At 38.2% G+C, this 25,877-nt stretch overlaps 1 protein-coding gene across 3 annotated transcripts in view; it reads right to left on the reverse strand.

The window, feature by feature from the left end:
* The window catches only part of FMN2 (formin 2), a 244,166-nt gene that overhangs the window by 78,196 nt on the left and 140,093 nt on the right, over positions 1-25,877 (reverse strand). For all 3 annotated transcript variants that reach the window (XM_039532227.1, XM_039532225.1, XM_039532226.1), the window contains exons 9-14: positions 20,553-20,614; positions 5,092-5,183; positions 4,791-4,920; positions 2,964-3,110; positions 1,213-1,272; positions 849-969 (exon numbers count right to left, since the gene is read on the reverse strand). In XM_039532227.1, coding sequence (XP_039388161.1) covers positions 849-969; positions 1,213-1,272; positions 2,964-3,110; positions 4,791-4,920; positions 5,092-5,183; positions 20,553-20,614 — 612 coding nt within the window. The remainder of the gene's footprint in view (positions 1-848; positions 970-1,212; positions 1,273-2,963; positions 3,111-4,790; positions 4,921-5,091; positions 5,184-20,552; positions 20,615-25,877) is intronic.

Raw genomic sequence — 25,877 nt, forward strand, 5'->3', positions numbered from 1 at the left:
TCCTCTATGTAGGACCTGGAAGAGCTCCCTACACTGGTCCCAAATTGGCTATTCCTAAGAGAAGTGTGCAGGAGAGATCACGGAAAATGTAGCTACATGGATTCAGTAGCCCTAACAAACTGAGCAGTCACTATTCCAGTTTAGGGGCGGAAGCAAAGGCACTAGAGGGATCAGGCTACACCCCCATGGTAGGTTGAGGAGGAAATATAATTTCCATCCCCATATAACCCCTGCTTAATTCCCCCACACAAGGCCCAATAACTCCATATGGATGGTGCAATTTTCACTCTTAATGTAAAGATATTTCAGCTTTTGTCAATGCAAAGAAAACAGCTTATGAAAATTTCTCATGGCGACATGAGGAATTATGGCCCCAATCCATGAAAGTACTTAAACCTGTGCCTAACTTCAAGAGCCATTCTGAATCAGCATCTCTATGCCTCCATCCTCGGGTATTGAGATCAGACAATATCCACCAGATAATCATTTGAAAACTGTAAAAGCTACTGTATGAACTCGCTTCACATGGCTGAACTGGGGGCGGGGGTTGTCTCCAGGTTACTTGGGGCAGCTAGTTTATGCTGCTTCATCTTTACTCCTCAGCCGTACTCAGAACTGCACCTGAACATCTTCCTGACATGCAATTCATTTTTAATATGCTGATCTCTTGCTATAAAAACACCAACCAGTAGAGTTAATCAAGTCAAGGATAAAAAGGCAAAACATAGGAGTTAAGATCTATCTTTCATAACATATTTTACATATCAGCAAGTTTCCAGAAATTATACAAAAAGTGAAATAGAGCTATATGTTATTGACATATCTGTAGTTTGATTTAGTTACAGTACCTCGCAGATCTTTTTTCAGTTTGCGAAGGTCTTTTTGAAAGTCTTCAAATTTCATTTGTGAAGCCTGAAAGAGGTCCTGTGGCTCTGGAAGAGGAAAGATGCATTGCTCTTTTCCAGCATCCTGACAAAAATATAAATGAACATTTACTTTACCTTTTTTTTCAAAGGTATAAATTTTAAAAATTTAAATGACTAGCACTTCTTAAAATTGTACTTATTAAAGCAAGTAGTGGACAGTTAGCACAAGTATTACTTATGAACAATAACATGCAGATTAAAGTATTCTTAACCAATATAAGGTAATACAAGTTTTAATAATTAGTTTATTTAATTTTATTTAAATTTGCAAAGATAACTTACTCACCTCATCAAAATTACGCAAATAATATGAGACAATATATGATAGAAGACTTCTGCTATTATCCTGTAGAAAGAACAAAATAATAAAGGTAAATTTTATTATGTTGCTATGTCATATTTAAAGTATAGTAGAGCAAGGTTTCTCAAACAGGGAAAGCCCCTGGTAGGCTGGGCCGGTTTGTTTACTTGCCCCGTCCGCAGGTCCAGCCAATCGCAGCTCCCACTGGCCGTGGATGTTGCTGGCCAGTGGGAGTTGCTGGAAGCAGCGGCCAGTTTGTCCCTCAGCCCACGCCACTTCCAGCAGCTCCCATTGGCCCGGAGCAGTGATCCGCAACCAGTGGGAGCCGTGATCGGCCAGACTGGTGGATGGGGCATGTAAACAAACCGGTCCGGCCTGCCAGGGGCTTTCCCTACACAAGCGGCGACCCCTGTTTGAGAAAACCTGTAGTAAAATCTATTAACTTTTTTTAAAAAAAGCTGCAATTAAAGCACCTTTATTCTAGAAGAGCAAGGGAATTCTGAATGGAAGCTAATATTCCTTACTGAATTATGCTGTTAAAAGCAAAACACACCCTTAAGTTCTTTGCTGAATTGGGATGGTCTTAAGGAAGTGCTTAAAGGAAAAAAGGTTCTTAACTACTTTGCTGATTTGGGGCCTTAAATGAAATACAATATTTCATTCTCTGTGCAGACATCCTATCACAGTTATACTCAGGTCATATTTTCGAGCTTTTCTTCACAACCATGAAGACTTGAAACTTACTTTGCTTTCTCAAATGAAAGTGGAGTTTCTGATATAATCAGCTCACTCCAGGAGTCAGTGCCATAACCATGGGTGTATAGTGCCTTTGCCTTGCTTATCATCTTCACCCAAATGGCTATGCTAGGCAGCTTTAATAATAGGATACTTGCCATCGTACCATTTCTTTCATGAAACTGTTCCACAGCCCAGTGACTCTCTGTGTTGTATATACAGGCCTGGCAGATTCATATGATGAATCTTGGATCATCCAATTTACCAGTATAGGAAACACATCACATTTTAGATATTAGGGTTCCCAGTATTAGGTATTTTATATGGGAACTATAACACCTACTCCGTCATTTTTCTCTCTTTTCTCTCTCCCAAATACTCCAAAATCAGTATTTACTGGAACTGTTTTTTGTTACAACAGTTTCCACTTCTGAAACATATATGATTTTAAAGAGTAAAAATTAATTATATTGACGAAAACACTCACTGAATATAAAAACCATAAATATGCAGCATGTGGAGATTCAAATGTACACTAAGTCAGGAAGTAAGACAATTTCTAATTTAAGACACTGATTTGTTCATCAGTTTAATAGCGATAGAGAAGGCAGATTCATTTCCAAACGGTTCTACAAATGAATTCACTCTAAGTGCAATTGAATGTATCCACTGATAAATATTTCTGTCTGATACACCTCTACCTCGATATAACGCTGTCCTCAGGAGCCAAAAAATCTTACCGCATTGTAGGTGAAACTGCATTATATCGAACTTGCTTTGATCCATCGGAGTGCGCAGCCCTGCCCCTGCCCCTCCCCCCCCGAACACTGCTTTACCGCGTTATATCTGAATTGGTGTTGTATTGGGTCGCGTTATATCGAGATAGAAGTGTAGTAGCTTTAACTTTATATGAGGTATGGAAAACATTTATTAAGAAAAGAGCGTAAAGCAGCACTCTGTTCATAAAGAATGGAATATTGTTCTACAGTCAATATACCTACACTGCTCTTAACATCTTTCAGCTTTGGAAGAATGTCCAATCCAAACCCATCTGCTTGTCCCCGTGTCCTGTTTCCACCATTCATGTAATTTCCAAATGCGAGAACCAAACCCAGAACCTGCATAACTCCTGACCCACTTTTCAATGTCTGTAAAAAACAGGAGATGATTATATATATATATATATAAAATCTCAGTTAAAATCCTTAAGAAGTTAAAGAAAAATATTAAGTAAGTATGGATATCAATAATTAACAGAATAGTTACAAGCTTTAGATTGCAGTTTGATGTTGCATTTTACACTGTAGCTGTAATTTTGGAGAACATCACACTCATATCAGGGACACTCAAATCTAAAGCAATAATGACAACTTGCAGCAAATTAAATTCACTCTAATTTTAGCAATTTTAGTCATTTTAATTACTCTCAAAACGGGTATTTGAGGGAAAAATGGTATTTGTAGGTTTCAAGTTACTACATTCTTTATGCATAGGGCCCTACCAAATTCACTGTCCATTTCACAGTCATAGGATGTTAAAAATTCTAAAATTCAAGATTTCAGATATTTAAATCTGAAATTTCATGGTGTTGTAACTGTAGGGTCCTGACACAACTCTGAAGGAAGTGGAGTTCAGAAGTAAGGGTGGCATGGTGCACTGCTGCTGACAGGGCGCTGCCTTCAGAGCTGGGCACCTGGCCAGCAGCCACCACTCTCCAGCCACCCAGCTCTGAAGGCAGTGCAGAGTAAGAGTGGCAATACCACAACCCCCTTACAATAACCTTGTGACTCCCCTCCCCCAGCCCTCTTTTGCTGGGGACCCCCAGTTTGAGAAACACTGGTCTTCCCGCGAAATCTGGTCTTGTGTGTACTTTTACTATACTATACAGATTTCACAGGAGAAACCATATTTCACGATATGTGCCGCATTTTTCATGGCCGTGAATTTGGTAGGGCCCTATTTATGCAGAAAGAAAGTCTGAGGTATAACAACAGATTGACCATTCAGGAAGAGGCTACAGTACTTTCTAAGCACACCATGGTATTCCCAAGCGGTGCATTTACTTTGGTCCTGCAATCAGTTCTGCAAAAACAATAAATATGCAGCAACTTGTTGGACTGGGGCCTTAGGGAACACATATTTCTAATAGGAAGAAGTAATTGTTTTTTAAAATGCCCATTGTATAAAGTTTAAATTTATCCTAAGTATTTAAATATTTCTTACAAGCACTAGGTTATGAAAAACGAACTCTGCATTACTTCAACAAAGCTATTGATTTAGTACTAATTTTACAGCAACCTTTTCAAGACACATCACAAACAGCAGAATTGGCATTATTTCTCTTTAATAAGGAGGTTTAAGAAATTTGCATAGTATTAATTTAAATATGTGACCTTTTATCTGTTAAGGAGACAGCTCATATAGATCAGATATTCCAGATCTATTGAACAAACATGTTCAGAATCAAAGCATGCACTCAAAATGAGCTAAAATGGCACTCGTTTGGAAAGTGCAAGAAGTGAGACAGTAACTATGATGATGGAAGATTTTGCTTTGGCAAAAGCAGAAGTTACAGTATTCTCTAGAGGCTGATGTGTATTGGCTGCAAACTCGTGATGTTATAGTTCAGCAGCGAAAGCCAATTTTAAAATTTGCTTTGATCTTGGAGCACAATCATAAAATGTTCCATTCTGCAGGACTGCTATCCCTCAAATTTAATGAGTGCTTAAAGTAAATAAAAGAAAAACTTTTGAAATATGAGTACAGCTGAACAAGAAAGATTAAATATCAGAAAATCTAGCTCTACCTTTATACGGACCAGAACCTACCTCACACAGTTTCTGTAGCAATTCAAGTTTGCGATGGATAGAGCAAATGGTTTCTGAAAATGTTGATTGGAACAGGATACAAAATACTCGTTCTGAAAAGTTGGGGATTAGTGAGAGTTCATAAAGAAACCTGGAGGAATGATTAAAGAAAATGATTTAGTTTAGTTAGTGAAGGTTTTTCACTTCTATTTGCTTCTTCGTAACACTTCTAGTTAGGTTACTAGAGCACATTAAGTTTCCCTAAAGAATGCAGCATACGCATCTCCCAGGAAACTTGTTCTGTTGAAGACAGTGTCCTTACTGTTCAGGTTTGTCCAAAGATTTGGCATTCTCCCTCTCTTTGGATGATTTGCCGTGCTTTTCTATTTTTTCCAGTTCATCTGATTGTGCTCTCTGGAAAAAACAAGCAAACAAAAATTAAAAAGTGTTTATTCAAAAGCTAGACAATTAAGCTTTACAAATAATTATGCCCTTGTAACAAATCACGTTTTTTTAAACTTTACTTTTTAGCATCTGTTCATGGTCAAACTACTTAATTCATTTTAAGTGTAAATATGTTTGATTCAAAACAGAACATCTCTGAATTTTCCAAACATTATTGACTATTAGTAATCTGCAAAAGATTTATTCATTTAAGTATGCATTGAGACAATACTTTTTCTTCCTGCCCTCCTCTCCCTTTTCTTTTGGCTGTTTATAAAGTCTCCAAGATCAAAGTATTTCCCTTTTAAGTGATATTTCTCATTCAAAAATCAGTTGGGTTGCATTTGAATGCAATTTGATGTATATCTACATATACTGTATTTTTAACTAAATCAAAGGAGTTCATATTGTTTAGTGTCACTTAACTTTTATTCAGGATTTTGAAAAAGGAATGGAACAACAAAATGTATTATTGAGCAGATTTAAATGCAAGTATCATACAGGACACAATACATGAATAAACAACCATGGAATTTTTTTTCCTGGAGTATAATGAATCTCACTATATCTTAAAAAATAACCCACTGCAATCACATTTAAATCTCATTTTTCTTCTCAATGTTAGTTCCTTGGATGACCCTGTATTAGGGCGTGTGGTCTTTTTTGCAATATTCCTGTTAAGGGGAGACAGAGATATTTTATAGGTCGCAAATCTTTCTATATTCATTCTAATGTTACAATTAATTTTCCTAGCTACATTGCTGCATTATTGGGTGGAATTTTTCTTTTTGGCTTCATGACGATTTTTAATATGTGTTTGTACCTCCTGACAAAAGTGTAATATATAGGGGAAAGTAGTAAGTACTTATCTTTACCCTAGGAGGAAAAAGTGTCTATATATTAACATATAGTATGGGACGTTGAAGACAACAGGGGAACCAACCAACACTTCAACACACAACCATTCTTAGCATCCTCCCCTCCCATGAAGGGCCAAAACCAAAAGACAAGCAGGACTTGAGTACCTTAATGTGTCCTGCATTAACAAGTTTGGAAGGAGAACACTAGGACTCTAAATAGATGATTTATAGTGTCACAATTTTGTCAGTCAACTTGGAGCCAGAAGAATTAGATTAACTTTTTAAGAATAATTTCTCATCAGGTGGAGAGTAAAATGTATATATGAGTCAATGGCCAGGTGATTGAAAAGTTATCCCAGATCCATCATTTGGGCCACCTTATTGAAAAAAAAAAATCTGCTGTAGAATTTTTTTGCAGACCACTTGATGTTGGAGAGGTCCAATGCCACGTGTCCCAATGCTCCCCAACCAGTTGGAATGTCAGGGACTGTTCCCATAGGCACAGGATCTGTTCTGTTCAAACAGCCTCCTAGTAGTCTCTTTTGAACATGAAGGGCTCCAATGGATAAGATATTCTCTGCCTGAGCAAAGAGATCCACTGTCTTTTTTCAACAGCAGGCTTGGTTCTTGGCTACCTTTCTGATTACGTACAATACAACAGCAGTATTGTATATGTGTAGTGTACCTCAACACTTCTGGGAGAGGGGGATAAGGTTTGTCAAGGGTAATTTGACAGCCTTTATCTCCAGGGTGTAGACTAAGGGTCTACTGTATGATACCTTGCACTGTGGATTTCCCTACCTGGAAGTCCTTATTTTAGAAAACAGAATCCATTTGAGTCTTGGATGAGGTTTCTCTGACAGTGTTCATTCTGTTTAAGGCTTTAGTCAAGTGATTCCTTACTGATTTGGGAGTGGTAGAGCACATGTAGCTTTCTAGACTGTCACTATCTACCCCTGCCCCAAGGAGAAGTTGTTGACGGGATCTCTCATGATACTGGGGCCAGTGAATCAAGTTTTGACACAAAATAATATCCCTAGGAGGTTCATCAGATGTTTCCATAGCTGTATTAAGGCAATCTGGGCTCGATGCACACCATGGACACACACACACACACACACACACACACACACGGCTTTTCCATTGTGTCATGACCCTATTTCCCACACTTGGAATGACTGCAGCAGAGGTCCCTACCCTATTATTTCAGAATGACAGGGGCAGCAAATGCTCACCACCTTCTCTCCTCCTCAACAGGCAGGAGTGTTTTGCTTCCCCTCAGGGCATCAGGAATGGTATCAGGTGACCCACTCAAAAAATATTTAGATCCCAGATGTTAAGGTATATCTGCTTGAGTACACCAGGCCTACCACACACTTCTCTTTCTGCCACACCCACAACCCTCTGCTCGAGTGCTGTTGGCAAGAGACCCCACATCAGTGAGTTTGCACTTATAGACACAAATAGGGCACTTCACTCCTCTCAGAGTTATTTTTTTCAGGCTGCCTGAAGACATCACACTGCATCAGCTACGCTAAGGTCACATATTCAAGTTTTTCTTCACAACCATAAGGGCTAGACACACACTTTTTTATATAAGTGAAACCCAAGGAATTGATGTAAGCAACTGGCTGCAGGAGCTATGGCTACTGGCATTGGCCTTTAGCACCTATGCATTAATTATCATAGAATCATAGAAATACAGAGCTGGACGGAACCTCAAGAGGTCAGCTAGTCCATGCCCCACTCTGAAGCAGGACCACGTATGTCTAGACTACCCAACAAGTGTTTGTTCAACCTGTTCTTAAAAACTCCTAGGGATGGGGATTCTATGACCTCCCTTGGTAACACGTTTCAGTACTTAACTATCTTTATAGTTTTTCCTAATATCTAATATAAATCTCCCTTGTGCAGATTAAGCCCATTACTTTTTTGTCCTACCATCAGTGGACATAGAGAATAACTGATCACGGTCCTCTAAATAACTGCCCTTAATGTATTGGAAGATTTATCAGGTCCCAGCTCAGTCTTCTTTCCTCGAGATTAAGGATGTCAAGGTTTTTTTTTAACCTTTCCCTTCAAGATCAGGTTTTCTACACCTTTTATCATTTTTGTAGCTGTCCTCTGGACTCTCTCTGCTTTGTCCACATCTTTCCTAAAGTGTGGTGCCCAGAACTGGATGCAATATTCTAGCCGAGACCTCACCTCCAGCACAGAATAGAGCTGAACAATTACCTCTCCCGTCTTATATACACCAGCCTTGTTGATACATCCCAGAGAATATTAGCCTTTTTTGCAACTGACATTCAATTTGTGATCCACTATAATCCAAACATCTCTTTCAGCAGTACTACTGCCTAGCCAGATATTCCCCATTTTGTAGCTGATTTTTATTTCCTAAGTTTGTATTTTGCACTTGTCTTTATTGAATTTCAGACCAGTTTTCCAATTTGTCACGGTCATTTTGAATTCTAATCTTAACCTCCAAAGTGCTTGCAAACCATCCCAGCCCGTGTCATCTGCAGATTTTATAAGTATGCTTTCCATGCCATTGTCCAAGTCATTAATGAAAATAATGAATTGTATTGGGCCCAGGACAGATCTCTCTGGGATCCCACTAGATACACCCTCTCACTTTGACAGCAAACCATTGGTAACTATTCTGACTACAGTTTTTCAACCTGTTATGCACCCATGTTACAGTAATTTAATCTAGATCGCATTTCCCTAATTTCCATATGAAAGGGTCATGTGGCACTGTGTCAAAAGCCTTTCTAAAATCATATCATCACACATCTACTGCTTCCCCCCATCAATAGGCCAGTAATCCCATCAAAGAAGACAATTAGGTTGGTTTGCCATAATATGTTCTTGAACAATCCATGCTGGATATAAGCACCTATAAGCATGCTCACCACCCTATTATCCTCCAGGTGCCTACAAACTGATTGATCAATAATTTGTTCCTGTAATTTTACAGATATTGAAGATACCTTAACTGGTCCATAGTTCTCTGGTCACCCTTTTAAAGACAGGTACTAGATTTTAGCTTCTTCAGTCCTTTGGAATCTCACCTATCCTCCATGATTTATTGCAGATAATTGCTAACGCTTCTGAGTTTGTTTAAACTAGTTCCTTGAGCACACTAGGGTGATTTTCATCAGGCCCTGCCAACCTGAATACACCTAACTTATGTAAATATTTTAACCTATTTTGGCTTGTATTCCTTTCCCCTTGTTAATATTAATTGTATTGAGCAAGTATGAAAAATCGGGACGGGGTGGGGGGTAATAGCAGGAGCTGCTCTAGACATTTCGCCGCCCCAAGCAGGATGGCATGCCGCGGGGGGTGCTCTGCCGGTCGCCGGGAGGGCGGCAGGTGGCTCCGGTGGACCTCCCGCAGGTGTGCCTGCGGAGGGTCCACTGGTCCCGCGGCTTTGGTGGACCTCCCGCAGGCACCGGACCAGCGGACCCGCCACAGGCACGCCTGCGGGAGGTCCACCGGAGCCGCCTGCCACCCTCCCGGCGACCGGCAGAGCTCCCCCCGTGGCATGTCGCCCCAAGCACGCGCTTGGTGTGCTGGGGCCTGGAGCCGCCCCTGGGTAATAGGAGCCTATATAAGAAAAAGACCCAAAAGTCGGGACTGTACCTATAAAAATCAGGACATCTGGTCACCCTAGGTCACAATTAACGTTTTTAGCGTGGAGTGAAGGAAAGATAATGCATTATCACCACAGATGGCATTGCTAGACCATTTTGTGTGCCTAAATGCCACAGATCCTAAGATTTTCTTTATTACATTACTCTGAATTTTTTGCTACATCAAAGAAAGTGGTCCTCATAAGCCAGCTATCCTCTCTGAGAAAGGACACATTATAATGTTATCTGAAAGTACCCTTCATTTTGTGACCAAGAACTTATTTTGGAGACACTGCCAATTCCAGCTGCTTTAACACACACAGTTTAGTGCTGGATACTTTAAACACTACAAGCCTTGCTTGCTGACTCTGATAGAAGTCAATAGGGAGAGGACAGGTCAGAAGTAGAGATCTCAAGCGATTAAAAAAATTAAATCGCACTATTAAATAATAATAGAATGCCATTTATTTAAATATTTTGGGATTTTTTCTACATTTTCAAATATATTGATTTCAATTACAACAGAATACAAAGTGTACAGCACTCACTTTATATTTATTTTTAATACAAATATTTGCACTGTAAAAAACAAAATAAATAGTATTTTTCAATTCACTTAATACAAGTACTGTAGTGTAATCTATTTATCATGAAAGTTGAACTTACACATGTGGACTTATGTACCAAAAAACCTGCAGTCAAAAATAGAACAATGTAAAACTTTACAGCCTACAAGTCCACTCAGTTCTTGTTCAGTCAATCACTCAGACAAATGAGTTTGTACACATTTTCAGGAGTTGCCAGCTTCTAGTTTATAATGTCACCTGAAAGTGAGAACAGGTGTTTGCATGGCACTTTTGTAGCCAGTGTCACAAGATATTTAGGTTCCAGATGTGGTAATGATTCATATGTCCCTTCACCATTCCAGAAGGCATGTGTCCATGCTGATGATGGGTTCTGCTCAATAATTATCCAAAGCAGTGTAGTCCTTCAGATGTTCATTTTCATCATCTGAGTCAGATGTCACCAGCAAAATGTTGATTTTCTTTTTTGGTGGTTCGGGTTCTGTAGTTTGTGCATTGGAGTGTTGCTTTTTTAAGACTTCTGAAAGCACGCTCCACACCTCATCCCTCTCAGATTTTGGAAGGCACTTCAGATTCTTAAACCTTGGGTCAAGTAGCTTTCTTTAGAAATCTCACATTGGTACCTTCTTTGTGTTTTGTCAAATCTGCTGTGAAAGTGTTCTTAAAACGAACAACATGTGCTGAGCCATCATCCAAGACTGCTATAACATGAAATACATGGCAGAATGTGGGTAAAACAGAGCAGGAGACATAGAATTCTCCCCCCGAGGAGTTAAATCACAAATTAAATTAATGCATTTTTTTTAAAAACAAGCATCATCAACATAGAAGCATGTCCTCTGGAATGGTGGCTGAAGCATGAAGGGGCATATGAATGTTTAGCATATCTAGCACGTAAATACCTTGCAATGCCGGCTACAAAAGTGCAATGTGAATACCTGTTCTCACTGTCATGTGACATTGTAAATAAGAAATGAGCTTATATCCCATAAATGTAAACAAACTTGTTTGAGCAATTGGCTGAACAAGAAGTAGAACTGGGTCGACTTGTAGGCTCTAAAGCTTTAGAGGTCTTAGCAAGTCTCTGCAGGTTGTAAATCAGAATCCTTTCAGTCTTTCCTTCCATGCCTCGCTACTTCCATATTAATAAACTATGTGAGAGTTTACCCATCAGTCTGTCCCAGAGGAGCAGGACTCAGAAAATAAGTAGCTTTTACTCATCTAGTGTACAAAAATATTTAATTATATCATCCTATATTTTAACAACATAATAATGTGGAAAACTGATATGTTTAGTTTGCTTCTCTAGTCTAGCATTCAAAATCCCTTTGATAGCATTTCATTTGGTAAAAAAGAAGCTCCAGAAAGATTTGTGCTGTGGGGGTTACACATCTGAGGAGCTATAGGAGTACCCAGTATCATCGCCTGTCTCACTGCTATGGTATACAGCTTTACAATGATGGAGTATTTTAAAATGCATGTTTTCCAGTTGATCAGCTTAACCAAGAAGGAATTGTACCCTCAAAAGGCATGTCTGTTAGCAAGAAAAAGAGAAGTGATGACAGACAAACTAAGGAGAAATGTTGATCCTCTAACAGCTTGGCATTTTTAGCCTTTGGAATGAGAATGTATTCTAAGGTGTTATGAGGTACTGATGCAGAGAAATTTGCTTGAAAAAACCCTACTGAAGGTATTAAGACAAGCAGTTCCTTCTTCACAAGACTACAATTAATCATAGTTCCTGTCCCAAACTGTTTACACTACTCTGCAGGAATCACTAGAATGACCAGAGCCACAAAGCTATGGTGCATTAGTGTTAACGCAGAGTACAGCGATGGAAGGGGTTTTTCCATCACTGTAGGAACTCCACCTCCCCAAAGACGGTAGCTAGGTCGAGATGGAAGCCTTCTTCCGTCACCCTAGCTGTGTCTACACCAAGGATTAGGTTGGCAGAGCTACAGTCCTCGGGGGTGTGGATTTTTCATACCCCTGAGTGCCATAGCTATGTTAATCTAAGTTTTAACTGCATATCAGGCCACAGGGGATCAGAGTTTTGATTCAGGCTCAGCTCCGCTAATATTGTACATTAGGCTTCAGGGTGGGGACTGTTATCCTTAGTTATATGCTTTCTGCTAAGGTCAACAAAACATTAGCAGAAAGTACCAGACAACTTCAAATGATTGAAGCAATATAGTCTACTGTGAATATAACATGTGTGCCTGAAGAGATGATGTGACTTTGGATCAAAAAGTGGCATTAATTTTAGCAAAGCCATTAACTTGAAACCACATGGCTCCATTGTAAATATCTCTCAGGGTTTCTAGAAATGGATGATACAAAAAAAAATCAGATTTTTAATTAAATCACACATATACATATATATATTCCTTTTTGAAATGTATATAATTTTTCTTTTTAAAAATAAACCTGTTTAAAGTTTCATTTGATGTTAAGGCCTACATTTACAATATTAAAATAAAACAAAATATATGCTGCATCAATGAGCACTCCTCAAGTTTTGATGAGTTAAAGGGTGCTTTGTTTTGTACTATATACAGAAACAGGATAAAACATAACTACTGAGATTAACTCAAGTTTTACAAATATGTCATGTTGTACATTAAGTATCTGTGTTTTTCAGTCTTCACAATGGAACATATACAGGTATTTCCATTTTTCCCCAATTGTAAGTACTTTGTTTCTTTTGTGGGGAAAAGCTTTTGCCTTAATTACTTTTGGTTTCAGTTTAGCAGAAAGAATGTTTTCTTCATTTGGACTATTTCATTCATACTTGAGAAACCAACCGGGAGTTGAAAAAGCAAGAAAACTTGTTTTCCTTTTTCAATATATGAACCACCACCAGATGGGAGAGGATGAGCTTTACAAATTCTAAAACTAACCTAACCTGCTTGGGTACTTTTGAAATTCCACACTAGGTGCCTATTTGCATCCTGAGGCTCCCAAATACCTTGGAAAATCTGGCCCATGGTGACCAGAAAAAATCCATCAACTCACTAACTACAGTTAATACTTCCTTTGTTTACTAAAACAATTTTTGCATTTAAAACATACTTAAACTTACCTTCCCTCCCTCCATACGTATCCAGCACTTTTGAGATTTTTTATATTAATGAAATAAAACTGTTTAAACATTTTTGTGCATTTTAATTCCATTCCAATTTCCATCCAAATGCAGATTGAAACAAATCAAGAGTCAAAAATTATCTAGTAATTAAGAAATGGGTTATTCACCATTTTCTAACATAACAAAAAGTAAAAATTAACCTGAACAAATATATGTTGAGGTATAAAATTGTTTAAGTAAAATGTGTATAGATGTATACATCACAGGATTGGACTAGATGACCTCTTGAAGTCCCTTCTAACCCTAATTTTCTATGATTCTATGTAGAGAATCTTCCTGGTTAGTGATGAACAGAAGAGTTTTGTTTATGTGGGCTTTTTAAAAAATAAATTATTTATACAGTTGGAACCCACACTTTTTGGTACTACAGCCAAGATGTATAGCCCATTAAGTAACAGTGCCTCCCAGCCACATCACTTAACTGCTCTGTGCCCTAATTACCTCTTCTGAAATATACAGCTAATACTATTGTGTGTCGCCCACTGCTTATTCATCTCTATATGATGCAAAGCACTTTACAAATGGGTTAAATGGGAGGGTTATTTATCCCCATTTAAGTACAGAGGTTCAACTAATTTGTATGAGGGGCATGATGGTCCAGGAGATCATCTTAGACATGAGTGTTCTAGTTCAACCTTGGCCACAACTTCCTACATAACTTTTATCAAGTGTCTTAAGCTTAAATCAGTGCAATATTCTGGTAGGGAATACAGGGTGACCTTTAATCTCCACTGGAAACTTAAATTCTTTTCAATTTTGATATGGCTTGTTCAGAGGTTGAAAATGCAAATATTCTTTATATTTTTTTTCTCCATCTGCTTCATTGACATAACTCAGTCCAGTTTTCATATAAAGTTAATATTGCAAATAGGTTATTATACCTGCCCTTCAAAAGCATCTTCTGCAGCAACCAGAGTTAAAATCCCACCTACATTTCAGGTGTTGGGGTTTAAAGTGATTTCATTGCATGGCTACAGGGACAAAAAAATAGGCACTTGGCAAAAATTTCAAAAAGTTGTCTCTCAGTAATTATTTTCCAGAAATGTTCTATCTGTTGATAAGGCTTGACCTTAAAGATTTGAAAGCATGATGATTTCAGATAATGGCACAGTGACTGCAACTTTAACTGCTGAGAGGCTGCCCTTTTGTCCTTAACAAAACATCGCATCCCTCCCTGGACACCCTAAAGTGTCAGCTCCAAAATCACATCCCTTTACTTCTATAATCTAATGGAAAATAGCTGATAGATATCAGACTGCAGGTCTCAAATGTGCTGTCTGAGCTTCTCCTAGCCAGCAGAAGTTAATATGCTTATAGATACACAGTGCAGGATTCTGCACCCACTGAAGTCAATGCCAAAAACTCCCTTTGACATTAATGGGAGCGGGATCACATCCATAATTTCCACTAAAATGAATGGACCTTAATTATCCAGAACAAAAAATAGTAAATTCAATGAATTACCATTACAATTAAAAAAATATAGTGGTCACATGAACTTTCAAGAAAATGAAACTGTAAAGTCATTTGAGTAAGAGGGAGACAAAGTGACATTCAAAATTTCAAACCAGAATAATATTTTAATCATTTGCAACAAACTATTTTGACCACATTTCTTCAGATTTTTCAGAAATGTCTTCCTTGCCTCCATAGTAAATCTTACAATTTTCAAGCCAAAGTTACAAGGGGTGATAAAGTAGGAATTCATAAGGTTGCAATCCACTCCCATTAACTGTGGAAATGCTGCTACTTCTCAATTATTAAACACACACACACACACACACACACACACCCCATTTCACAAAAGCAGCAAGGTAAACATAATTAAGGATTCTGTTTCATCTGACATGTACAGCACCCTCTTCCCAAATCAAAGTTCATGTTATGATAACTAATGTGCTAGGAAAAGAATACTGAAGTGCTATAAGATTGTAAGTGAAACACAAACCTTGAGAAGTAAAACTAGAAATCTCAGATTCTTTCTGCCACACATGATTTATCTTAATTGGGGGATTGTGTGTGTGAGAGAGATAAACTGCCTTCTTAATGAAACTGTTGGCTTATCTTGAGCTATTATTTATGTATCATGTTTCAAATTTGGAATTATGTTTTTGAGAAATAGATTCTGACAAACAACATTGTTTTTATAGTAGGTTAAACTAAGATGAATGTGGAAATATCACTGATAGTTGGAGCTCTTTTGATAGACACTTTCTGTTGAAAACATGTTAATAAATATGAAATAGAATCCCCTCTCCAATAGCTATAACAACAATACAGTAGAACCTCAGAGTTATGGATGCCTGGGGAACGGAGGTTGTTTGTAACTGAAGTGTTGGTTACTATGAACAAAACATTACGGTTGTTCTTTCAAAAGTTTACAACTGCACACTGATTTAATACAGCTTTAAAACTTCACTATGCAGAAGAAAAATGCTGCTTTCCCTTTTTTTTAGTAGTTTACATTTAACACAGTACTGTAGTGTTTTTGCTTTTTATTGTTGTTGTTGTTTTCTTTGTTTCTGTTGCTGCCAGATTGTGTACTTCCGGTTCCAAATAAGGTGTGTTTGAATGGTCAGTTCGTAACTCTGAGGTTATACTGTAATGTCACCTAACTCATATATAGCGCTTTTCATCAGTAGATCTCAAAGCACTTCACTTTACAACAGTTTAACAAAGTGTAGATACTATACAGTGATCCACTAATAAAGACTTTACCATCTAACTGCAATGCTGGTTAAAAAAAAATCACTAAAGATGTATTTAGTAACTATGTGGGTTTAAGAAAGCTTTAATTCCTCAGTAAACAGGAATTGAGCCCTCAGGACTGTGGTTTTTGAAATTAGGGTGTGTTTAGATCTGGAGACTGCCCAAACTTCATTCACATCTAGAAGGGAAAGCAGCATGCCAAACATATGCAATCAGGAAAAATTACATTCTGAAGAAAGATTGTAAAACAAATGCTCCCATATGTTTCACAGAGATCAAATAGAATGGCTGAGGACTAGCACAGTGATACTTAACTATCTGACAAAAAAAAATCTTCAGAACTAAGAATTAATTTAGTGTGTGCAAAGTAAGGTAAGGAGGCACGTAAGTTAACTACTCTTTTTAAAAAAAATATCTAGAAGATACAGAGTGTAGCTAAGAAATAAGGGGAGATTCAAACTATCAACTAGTCTGGTACCATCAGATACCTAAAATTACTATTTGTATTACAATGCTACCTACTATCCCCAACAGAGGTCAGCCCCCATTTTACTAAGTGCTGTACAAAAGTACTGTATAGTAAGGGACAGTCCAGGTGCTAAAGAGTTTACAATCTAAATAGACAAAACAGAAAAAAGATGGGAAGCATAGAGAAGTGAAGTGACTTGCCCCAGGTCACACAACAGGTCAATGGTGGGGCCCAGATTTAAATCCAGGTTTCTTGGGTCTCAGTCTAAAGCCCATACTCTAGACCACACTGCCTCAAAAAATACCTATTCCCTTCCCCCTTGCCAACATTAGTTAGTATACACCTGAGTTCTCTTAATACGCATCTTATTTCTCAACTTGAGCAATGTACTGCAGTCGCTCTCAAATACTCAGTTGTGCTTGAAATAAATATATAACATTCCCCCAGTGGCTGCACTGTTCCCTAGGTATTCCCTGTATCAGGTACAGGGAATATCAAAGGCATACTGCCATAATGTTATTTTGTTATGTAAGCCAATTGAAAAGATTAAGGGTAACCAATACAGTGTTTCACAGATGAGCTTTAAGGGACTGGTATAAGTCCCTTGTTAGTCAGATGGAAAAATCCTTAGGTTTCAGTATAAATGTTTCTAGCCCCATTTGTTTGTGAAGACAGCCTTGAAAACATAACCTGACGTAAAGCAGTGAAAGAGACACACATATAATCTTAATCTTACTTTATATAAAAGTAGTCAGTTAAATTTTGGGATGAATGCCAAAGACTCATCAATGGTACACAGTGGTGTGATCATGGTGGGTGGGAGTTGGTTTTGTTAGGAGTGGGAGCTCACTAGAAATAATAGCAGGCTCTGTTTCTTAAAACGTGTAGCCATCTGAGGCTGAACTGTCTGCTTCTCATTCAGACTGCTGCCACACCATGGGTTTATCCCCCCTTGCTGTCTCCTGTGTCTCCTCCCCTGCTCTCCAGAACCACTAAAAATCACACCCACCCATTTTTCAACCACTTCAGCAGTTCATGGAGGATGAGGAGGGAAGGAGGCAGGTCAAGTGGCTGCTACACTGAGAGAGTGTCCACCTCTCTTCTACTGCCAGAGCCAGCCCACTCAGAGTCTGCAGAGCTAGTAAGCAGGTGAGAACCTGGAATTCCCTAGTCCAGCAACAGAGAGGACCGAGTAGGACAACTACAGCTAGAGACTGTAGGACATCCACCTTTCCCATGACCAGCCACTCAAAGCCAGAAGCTACAGGACAATTTGCCTGTCATCATCATGTGTAAGGAACAGGTACCTGGTAGAGAAGCTAACAAGAAGAACCTCAATGAGGTGCTGGGGAGTTGGAAGCATGGAAAGTTGAACGGAGAATAACTAGATGGAATAATAATTAGATTAAGAAGGAAGGAAAGATCATGGAAGTGATGCATTTTTTGTGGGTGAGAGAGGGAAAGAAGAATACTAGAATGATTAATTTTGCTGGAGGAAATAATATTTGGCACAGAAAAAACATCCTATATATATGACTGAATGAACTGGAACACTGAAGGGGTACACACTTTGTTAACATTTTGGCAGCATATAATTGATGTTTTTTCTCTGAAATGACAGGGTACTGGATATTTATCTATTATTTCACTCTCTAAGAGAAAGAACATTTTTGAAAGGCAGAAAACTGAAATAACCAAAATTATTTCATGGGATGACAAAATAACATCACTCTCCTTCATTCTGACTCTGTGAAAACCCCTGCATGCAGTCTTTGTGAGAAAAGCCAGGTGTGAGAGCAGAGAGGAGACTGAGCTAGGAAAAAAGTAGGTGTCTTCAACACCATTCTCCCTGCAAACCCAGTGTGTTGTCAGAGACCCTTTTTTTGTTTTGCCTTCCTCTGCAGCATGGGGGACATGCCAATTTGAATTAGAGTAAATGGTGGATTCTCTGTAGCTTGAAATCTTTACATCAAGAGTTGAGGACTGCAGTAATTAAGCCAGAGTTTATGGGCCTATTGCAGCAGTGGATGGATGAGGTTCTAGTACAGGAGGTCAGACTAGATCATCATGATGGTTCCTTCTGGCCTCAAAGTCTATGAGAGTTTCTCTAAATTACTAGATTCTGCCCTTTATTTTGTGTGGTTCCTGCTCTGTAAGGATGGAGCAAGAAGACAGTTTGTGTTGGGCTAGGGCAGAGACAGAAAGGATGACAACGATGGGAAGGATGGTCCATGTTACAGCACTAGCCTAGGACATGGGCAATCTGAGCTCAATTTCTATTCTGCCACAGTCTTCCAATGTGACCTTGGGAAGTCACGTAGTCTCTCTGTCTCTCAGTTACTATTACAGAGGGCATCTCCCTATCTCACAGGTTTGTTGTGTGGATTAAAGATTGTAAGGTGCTCAGATTCTATGGTAACAGGGTCCATATAAATACCTAAGATAGATAGAACATATCTGTGGCAATATAGCTGCTGTGACAATCATGCTGTCATTGTGGAATAGAAGGGGTAAGAACCAGTGCTTAATTTGTGCTGGCACTTGCCGGGGCTGAGCCCTGGCACCTCTAGGGTTGGCACATCAGTTATGAAAGTAAAAACATTGCGTAAGCCCTGGCACCTAATTGCTTGAGCCCCAGCACCTATTTCATTACAAACTAAGCACTGGCAAAAAGTGTAGAAAACAGGAAAAAGCCTCTGTAGATACCAACATATCTCCATACCTTCCCTCAAGGGGAGTCAGATCTCTTGTCTACTCTGTATGGAAACCCCATCCATACTTAATCAGAGAATCATAGAACTGGAAGGGACCTTGAGAGGTCATCCAGTCCAGTCCCCTGCACTTGCGGCAGAACTAATTATCTATTAGTTCCTGACAGGTGTTTGTCTAACCTGCTCTTAAAAACTTAATGTAACTTCATCCTGCCAGATAGATGATTTCAGGGAAACACCACAAGCTGAAACAATTTCCTGACCCTCCCACAGGTTCTTCATAAATGGGCATGGTCCAGCCTGCTTATGTTTAAAAGACAAAGGACTACACATTTTAAAAAATATTTTAAAAGTCATAAGTTAAGGGAAAACAAAGTAACTGCATATATTGGCCAGGAATACCAAGAATATTTCCCCTGCTTAATGATTTATGCCTTCAGACATCCAGGATCTATTGAGGGTAACCAGAAGGCCTGTTTGCGCTCTCTCTGGGAATTTGGAGGCCTTGCTCTGGTAATACTGATGTTAGCATCTTCTAGAGATGAGTGGCCCTCGATCTCTCTTTGCAGCAGTGAAAGTCAGAAATGCTCTGCTGGATTCTACTGTTTCTGTCTTCACAGTCTGAATAATGCTGGGACAAGGATGCTTTAGAGTATACCCTGGTTTATTCTTAAATCTCTGATCTTGCATAGTTTTCATACAATCTCTCAAAATTATTTAGTATCTCATGGTTATGGATCTCAGTATACTATACTAAGTTTTACAGGTCTCAATGATCCTTTCCTTTAAAGTAACTAAACATTATTTCCTGTGAAAGTGAAAAACCATGAAATATAGTATTCAAAAAATTTTTAGGTGTAGCACAGGAATAAATATTTATTAAAAACAGTTTTATTCTATGTTTATTCCTGTCAAATATAGTATCAAGTGTATTAAAAGGCAAAAATTATATATTTGAATATAAATGACTTGAAAAATAAATATAAATGACTTGAAAAATAAATGCACATTACAAAATGTAAATGCACATTACAAAATGGATTGCCATTTAAAAAAGGGCAACTGTTTATCCTAATTTTCATTTACATTTGACAAAATAAAACTTTCCTTAAGAGATAATATGTTTGTGCAGCTTAGTAATGAGTTGTTCCTGTTGCAGACCAAAACTACCTTCACATGAAACTACTGTATGCTATGTATCTATGCCTCCTCCTATTACTTACATTCTCATAGAGGGCTTGAAGGGTCTCTAGGTCAACCACAGAGTTGTCCAAGTTCACAACAGCTGTGAAAAAAAGACAAAAGTGAAAAAGAATTAGTTGTCAAGATGATAATCCAGCAGTGAAAGACACACTGAACACAATACCCAGCAATAGCTTTTATGACCCCACTGGTCATACAGCTTAAGGGTTTTAACTTTATTAATGCCTTGAATAGTGCCGTTTCTAAGACTGTGGCCTAGGAACCTGGTAGAGCCAGGTGACAAGTGTTAAAGAATTCACCCCCTCCCCCAACACACACACACGATCCCATGAGTATGGCCAAAGCCAAAGATCAGAGATAAGCTTCACATCAGACTTTCATGGTCTGACTGAAAGCATTATAACAATTTGTAAATCTGTACACACATACACACACCCCACACACAGAGCTCATTCCTGTCACTGGTTGGTTTCAGACTTAAATTGGTTAATCCACAAATCAGCCAGTTAACTTCAATACACCTGACAAGGGTCAAATCTTCTATGCACTAAGCCGACAGGTTTAGTACAGATACAAAATATTCCTTTCCTGTTCCCAACCAATGCTGGTGCCACATACATACTGTACCTTTTCAATGTCAAAAATCTGGCTTAACTGCACACAGAGAGCAATTTCAAATCAACCTGACCTCTGAAAAAAATGTGATAAACATGTGCACTGATTTGCTGTGATCACTGGGAAAACTATAAAGGTACTAGGTATATTTCATATTTATGCTGGTCAGCGAAGAATCATTCCAAATTAATATGAATATAAATGTATTAATATAGAATTATTTAAAACCTGGTAAACTGCATTTTTTATTTTTAAAAGCTTACAATCCATGTAATTGGAAAGCAAAGTAAAATTTGTTTTCTTGCTCTCTCTCTCCACACACACACACACACACACACACACACACACTCACTCACTCTAACTATACAGGTATTCTGAATATTATGCATCAGGGATTCTTGTAATAATAAATGCTTTTACTACAATATTTTATCGTTTGCCATTTTGTCCTTTATTTGATTGTTTTCTTTTTTTTTTCCTGTATACATATCTGTCTGCTAGCCAGAATAACCCTGGGACAAAACTACTCTAGAGATCAGGCTGGTGATCAGTGATGGAATCCAAGTATCTGATTGCTTGATCCTCTATAAATCAGTGTCCTTGACTGTCACTAAGTGATTTTGTGTATACACCTCAAGATTACAGACAATATAATTCAAACTCATTTGTTTCTCATTGCTCTGAGGCATTCAGTGATACCACTTAGTGTCTGGGACTCATCACATTTTCCCCTTACAGGTCTGGAACTTAATTTTAGTTACAGTATAATAAAAGAATATATAAATAAAGAAACATTGATCTTGATTAAACGAGCAGGGTCCAGTGCATATGTATGGACAGAGTTTTAGCAGATGAAAAGAATGGGAACTTATTTGGAAATGTGCTAACTTTCCAAATAAATAAAAATTATCTTTTCTGTTTTTCCATATCAAATATAATATTTTATACATACATATCCCCTTGCCCCTCCTACCCTACCTGCCAAGTACCCACCATCTAAAATGTTTTAGAAGCCCCAAATTAATGCAAAATGTAGTCCTATAGAGGATAGTGAAAGATGTGAAAATATATTGAGAATTTTGCACAAAATAATGGTAAAATTGAGCTGAATGCCAATGTTTTCCCTTTTCATTTAAAAACTTTTTAAAATGTCAAATATATTAAAGGTCTAATTAAAACTAGCAAAACAAGGAAATACATATTTAACAGCTGAAACTTAAATACACCTGTAAATCAGCTGATGATAGGGTGGCAAACATTCCTTGGGGATACAACAGTGGTTCTTGTTTAATATTCCACGTTGTGATACCTTATATCACTTATAGTATTAATTCTGTGAATAAATGTTACAACAGGCACTCTTAACGCTACATGTATTTAAGCATAAATAATCCCATTGGCTTCAATAGGACTGTTAACATGTTTCAAGATGTGCATGTGCTGAAGTTTCTTGGTAAATCAAGGATTAAAAATCAATAAAAAGAAAAAAATGTTCAGATTCTGCAGCGTACACATTTCTACACATTGTTTGAGCTTGTACACCAGTGGGGTATTTTTTTTATATATATATATATATATATTACACACACACACACACACACACACACACACACACACAAAACAAGGTGTATTATAGACCTACATTTAACTGCGTATCTGATTTTTGCTTTTACAAGTTAGGGTATTTATATTGTACGCAAACACCACAACCCTTTAGTCATTCACTTTGACTCAATGGTTATCTTCCACTACCCCTGCCCCCGCCTCAGAGACTGTCTGCTTCTGAACTAAGAAATATGGCACAAGTTCCTGTTCTGACTTCTTCCTCAACGTTAAGATCACCCATGGATTACTTAGAGAGCAATAGAACACTTTTGTTTGAATGCTTGCCTGAGATAAGAGAATGCCTGGCAAACACAATGGTGCCAGGTCTGTGTACTTTCAACAAAACAGGTATGCAGAAGAGCATGCATATTTCAGGGAGCCGCTTAAAACAAACCAGTCTCAGAAGACTACAGACAAGGATTTAAAGAAATTAGCTCCTAGCGTGTGTGTGTGTATTATATATATATATAACTCCAGAGAAAATGACAAAACTTTAAATCCTTGTCTGAGAAAACTAAATATACCTACATGCACATATATACATACCTGCCTATCACTCTATAAAATCCCACTAGGATTTTTTCAACATAAAAAGACTAAAATATGTTTTTTTCAGGAAATAAAATTATAAATTGAATAATGTAAAAGGATCATAAAAACCACCTCCTGTCCCCTCAACAATACTATTTTCTACTTATGAACTCAAATAATCATATAAACAAGAACTACTATAGTTGAGCATCTAGTTCCATTACCCAACATTACCTGCTTTGAGCAGGGGGTTGGTCTCTAGATGACCTCCTGAGGTCTTTTCCAACCCTAATATTCTATGATTCTAATGTCTAGAATTGCGAGGTAAAGCATCCCTCAAAATCCCATATATGATGGTCAACTCACTAGTGAAAACAGACAAACACCAACTCCTCTTGGGTGGCTGGGGAGGGCCTGAGATGAACTACACAGTTCTAGTGTGTCGGGCTTTGGGCATCCCTCACAGGGATGTCATAGTCCATGGACACGATGGTGCTCAGTTCCACAATGATATCGGACTGTCCCAGCAAACAAAGCTTAGGGTGGGGTCAGAGGAAAATCAAATCATGCAGAGTATTTTTAATAAGTCATTACAGTCACAAAATAACGCCCCCCGCCAAAAAAAAATCTCTTGCCTTGACTATTGCAAAATCCTCTTCACTATCCTCCGTGATACCGATTCCATGCCTCTTCAATCCATTCAATGCACAGCAGCCAATGACATCTCCCCAATGCATCTCTCTGATGTAACCATGCACCCTACCCTTCTCATCCAATGGTTATTTGTTTTGCATCAATCAAAATAAAGTTTCTAGTCCCATCTATGAACCTAAGGTACTTACATGACAACAACTGCCATAGTATCTGAGCACCTCACAATCTTTAATGTATGTATCCTCACAACATTCCTGTGAGATAGAAAAGTAATATTTTACACATGAGGATCTGAGGCAGAGAGCAGCTAAGTGACTTGCTCAAGGTCACACAGTAAGTCTGTGGCATAGCCGGAACTCAACCCATGTTTTCCAAATCCTAGGCTAATCCCCAAACTATTGTATCATCCTTCTTCTTTCCTATTCTCAACCTCAAGGCCCTACACAACTCTCTCTCTCTCTCTCTCTGCTTGTACAATCTGGTCTATTTTTCTTACTCATTTCTACTACTCTGCCAGTGTTGCCAGCTCTGAATGCCAACTTCTCTGATTCTACAAATGTCTCAGTGTCTCTTTCCATGATGCCCTTTATGTATGGCTCATACTCTCTAAATGAATCTGTAAGCCTTCTCGTTCATGTTCTCAAGACCCATTGTCACCATGAGATCTATATGAATCAATTACTAATGACAGCTAGGTTGAGAAGCAGTTGGGGATATATGACATTACTGAAAACATTTTTTTACATGATTCAGAGCCACCAAGCATGCACACAGGTACACTGCAAAACTGTATGATCCTGCTATCCTTCCACCCCTTCAGTCCCTCTTATTATTTGTCACAATCCGATTAAAAACTCCACGTAACAAGTGTAAGATCTTTGGGGCAGGGACCATGACGTTCTGAATGTTTGCACAGTCTCTGTTATAACGGAAGGGGTTCTATTTATGCGTTACTGGAGAGTAATAGTAAAATAAATAACGCAAATGTATACATACATTGAAAACATCAAGCAAGCCAACTGTGTACCATTTTCAAAGCAAGGACTACAAAGTGTCTGAACAAACAGCAGGACAAAGACACACTGCAACAATTAACACTGCTTACTTTGTGAAGATGGCTAGCCACCTGTGAAGAGTCTTCAATACAACAGAATACTGAAACAAAATGAGCTTAGTGCACAGTATAAATAACACTGTATATAAAGGCAATCAAATTGCCATGCCTAAACTGAGACGACAACACCTTCTCCCATATATACTGAAGCCAGTCTAGAAGAGAAGCCAATCTTTAAAAAATTAAAAACACCCTGAGAGATGTAATATGTAACCAAAACATAACCAATGAGATCAACGATCTTGACAGCAAACAGTGTGTACGTGGAGAGATACAAGAAAAACACCAAAAGGAAATTTTGAATAAACCCATCATATTCCCAGACAGATTATGGAGCATTGAATAGTTTCACTGTAAACTCTACAGACTCTCTCATCATTATAGTCTATTATTCAGACTTCTAGGAAATACAGAAATTACTAGATACTACTGAAGCAAAGGTGCTAGACAAAGCAGACAGGGCAAACCAACCAGGTTAGCAGACATAGCAATCCAACCTTTGCCTTCTTTGACAATGGATCTAAATTCACCAGCAACTAACTTGCGTAATTTGTCAGAGAAAGATATTTTTGAAAAACTGGTCAAAACTTGGATTTTGCATGAGATTCTAACATTGTGAAGTTCTCTTTCATCCCAAATCATAACAATTGAAAGTTTTAAAGTTCCTGCAAAATGAAATATCAATATGATCTTCTCAAAATGCTTTGTTTCAATAAGATCAAAGCACTTCATTTAGACTATCATTGACTTTCATAGACTATTACACTTGCTAGTATATGGCACACCATTTCCTCTCCCTACAAGAGTTATTCCAATGGCAATACTG

Source organism: Mauremys reevesii, linkage group 3, assembly GCF_016161935.1.
Source record: "Mauremys reevesii isolate NIE-2019 linkage group 3, ASM1616193v1, whole genome shotgun sequence".
In the NCBI taxonomy this organism is placed as follows: Eukaryota; Metazoa; Chordata; order Testudines; family Geoemydidae; genus Mauremys; species Mauremys reevesii.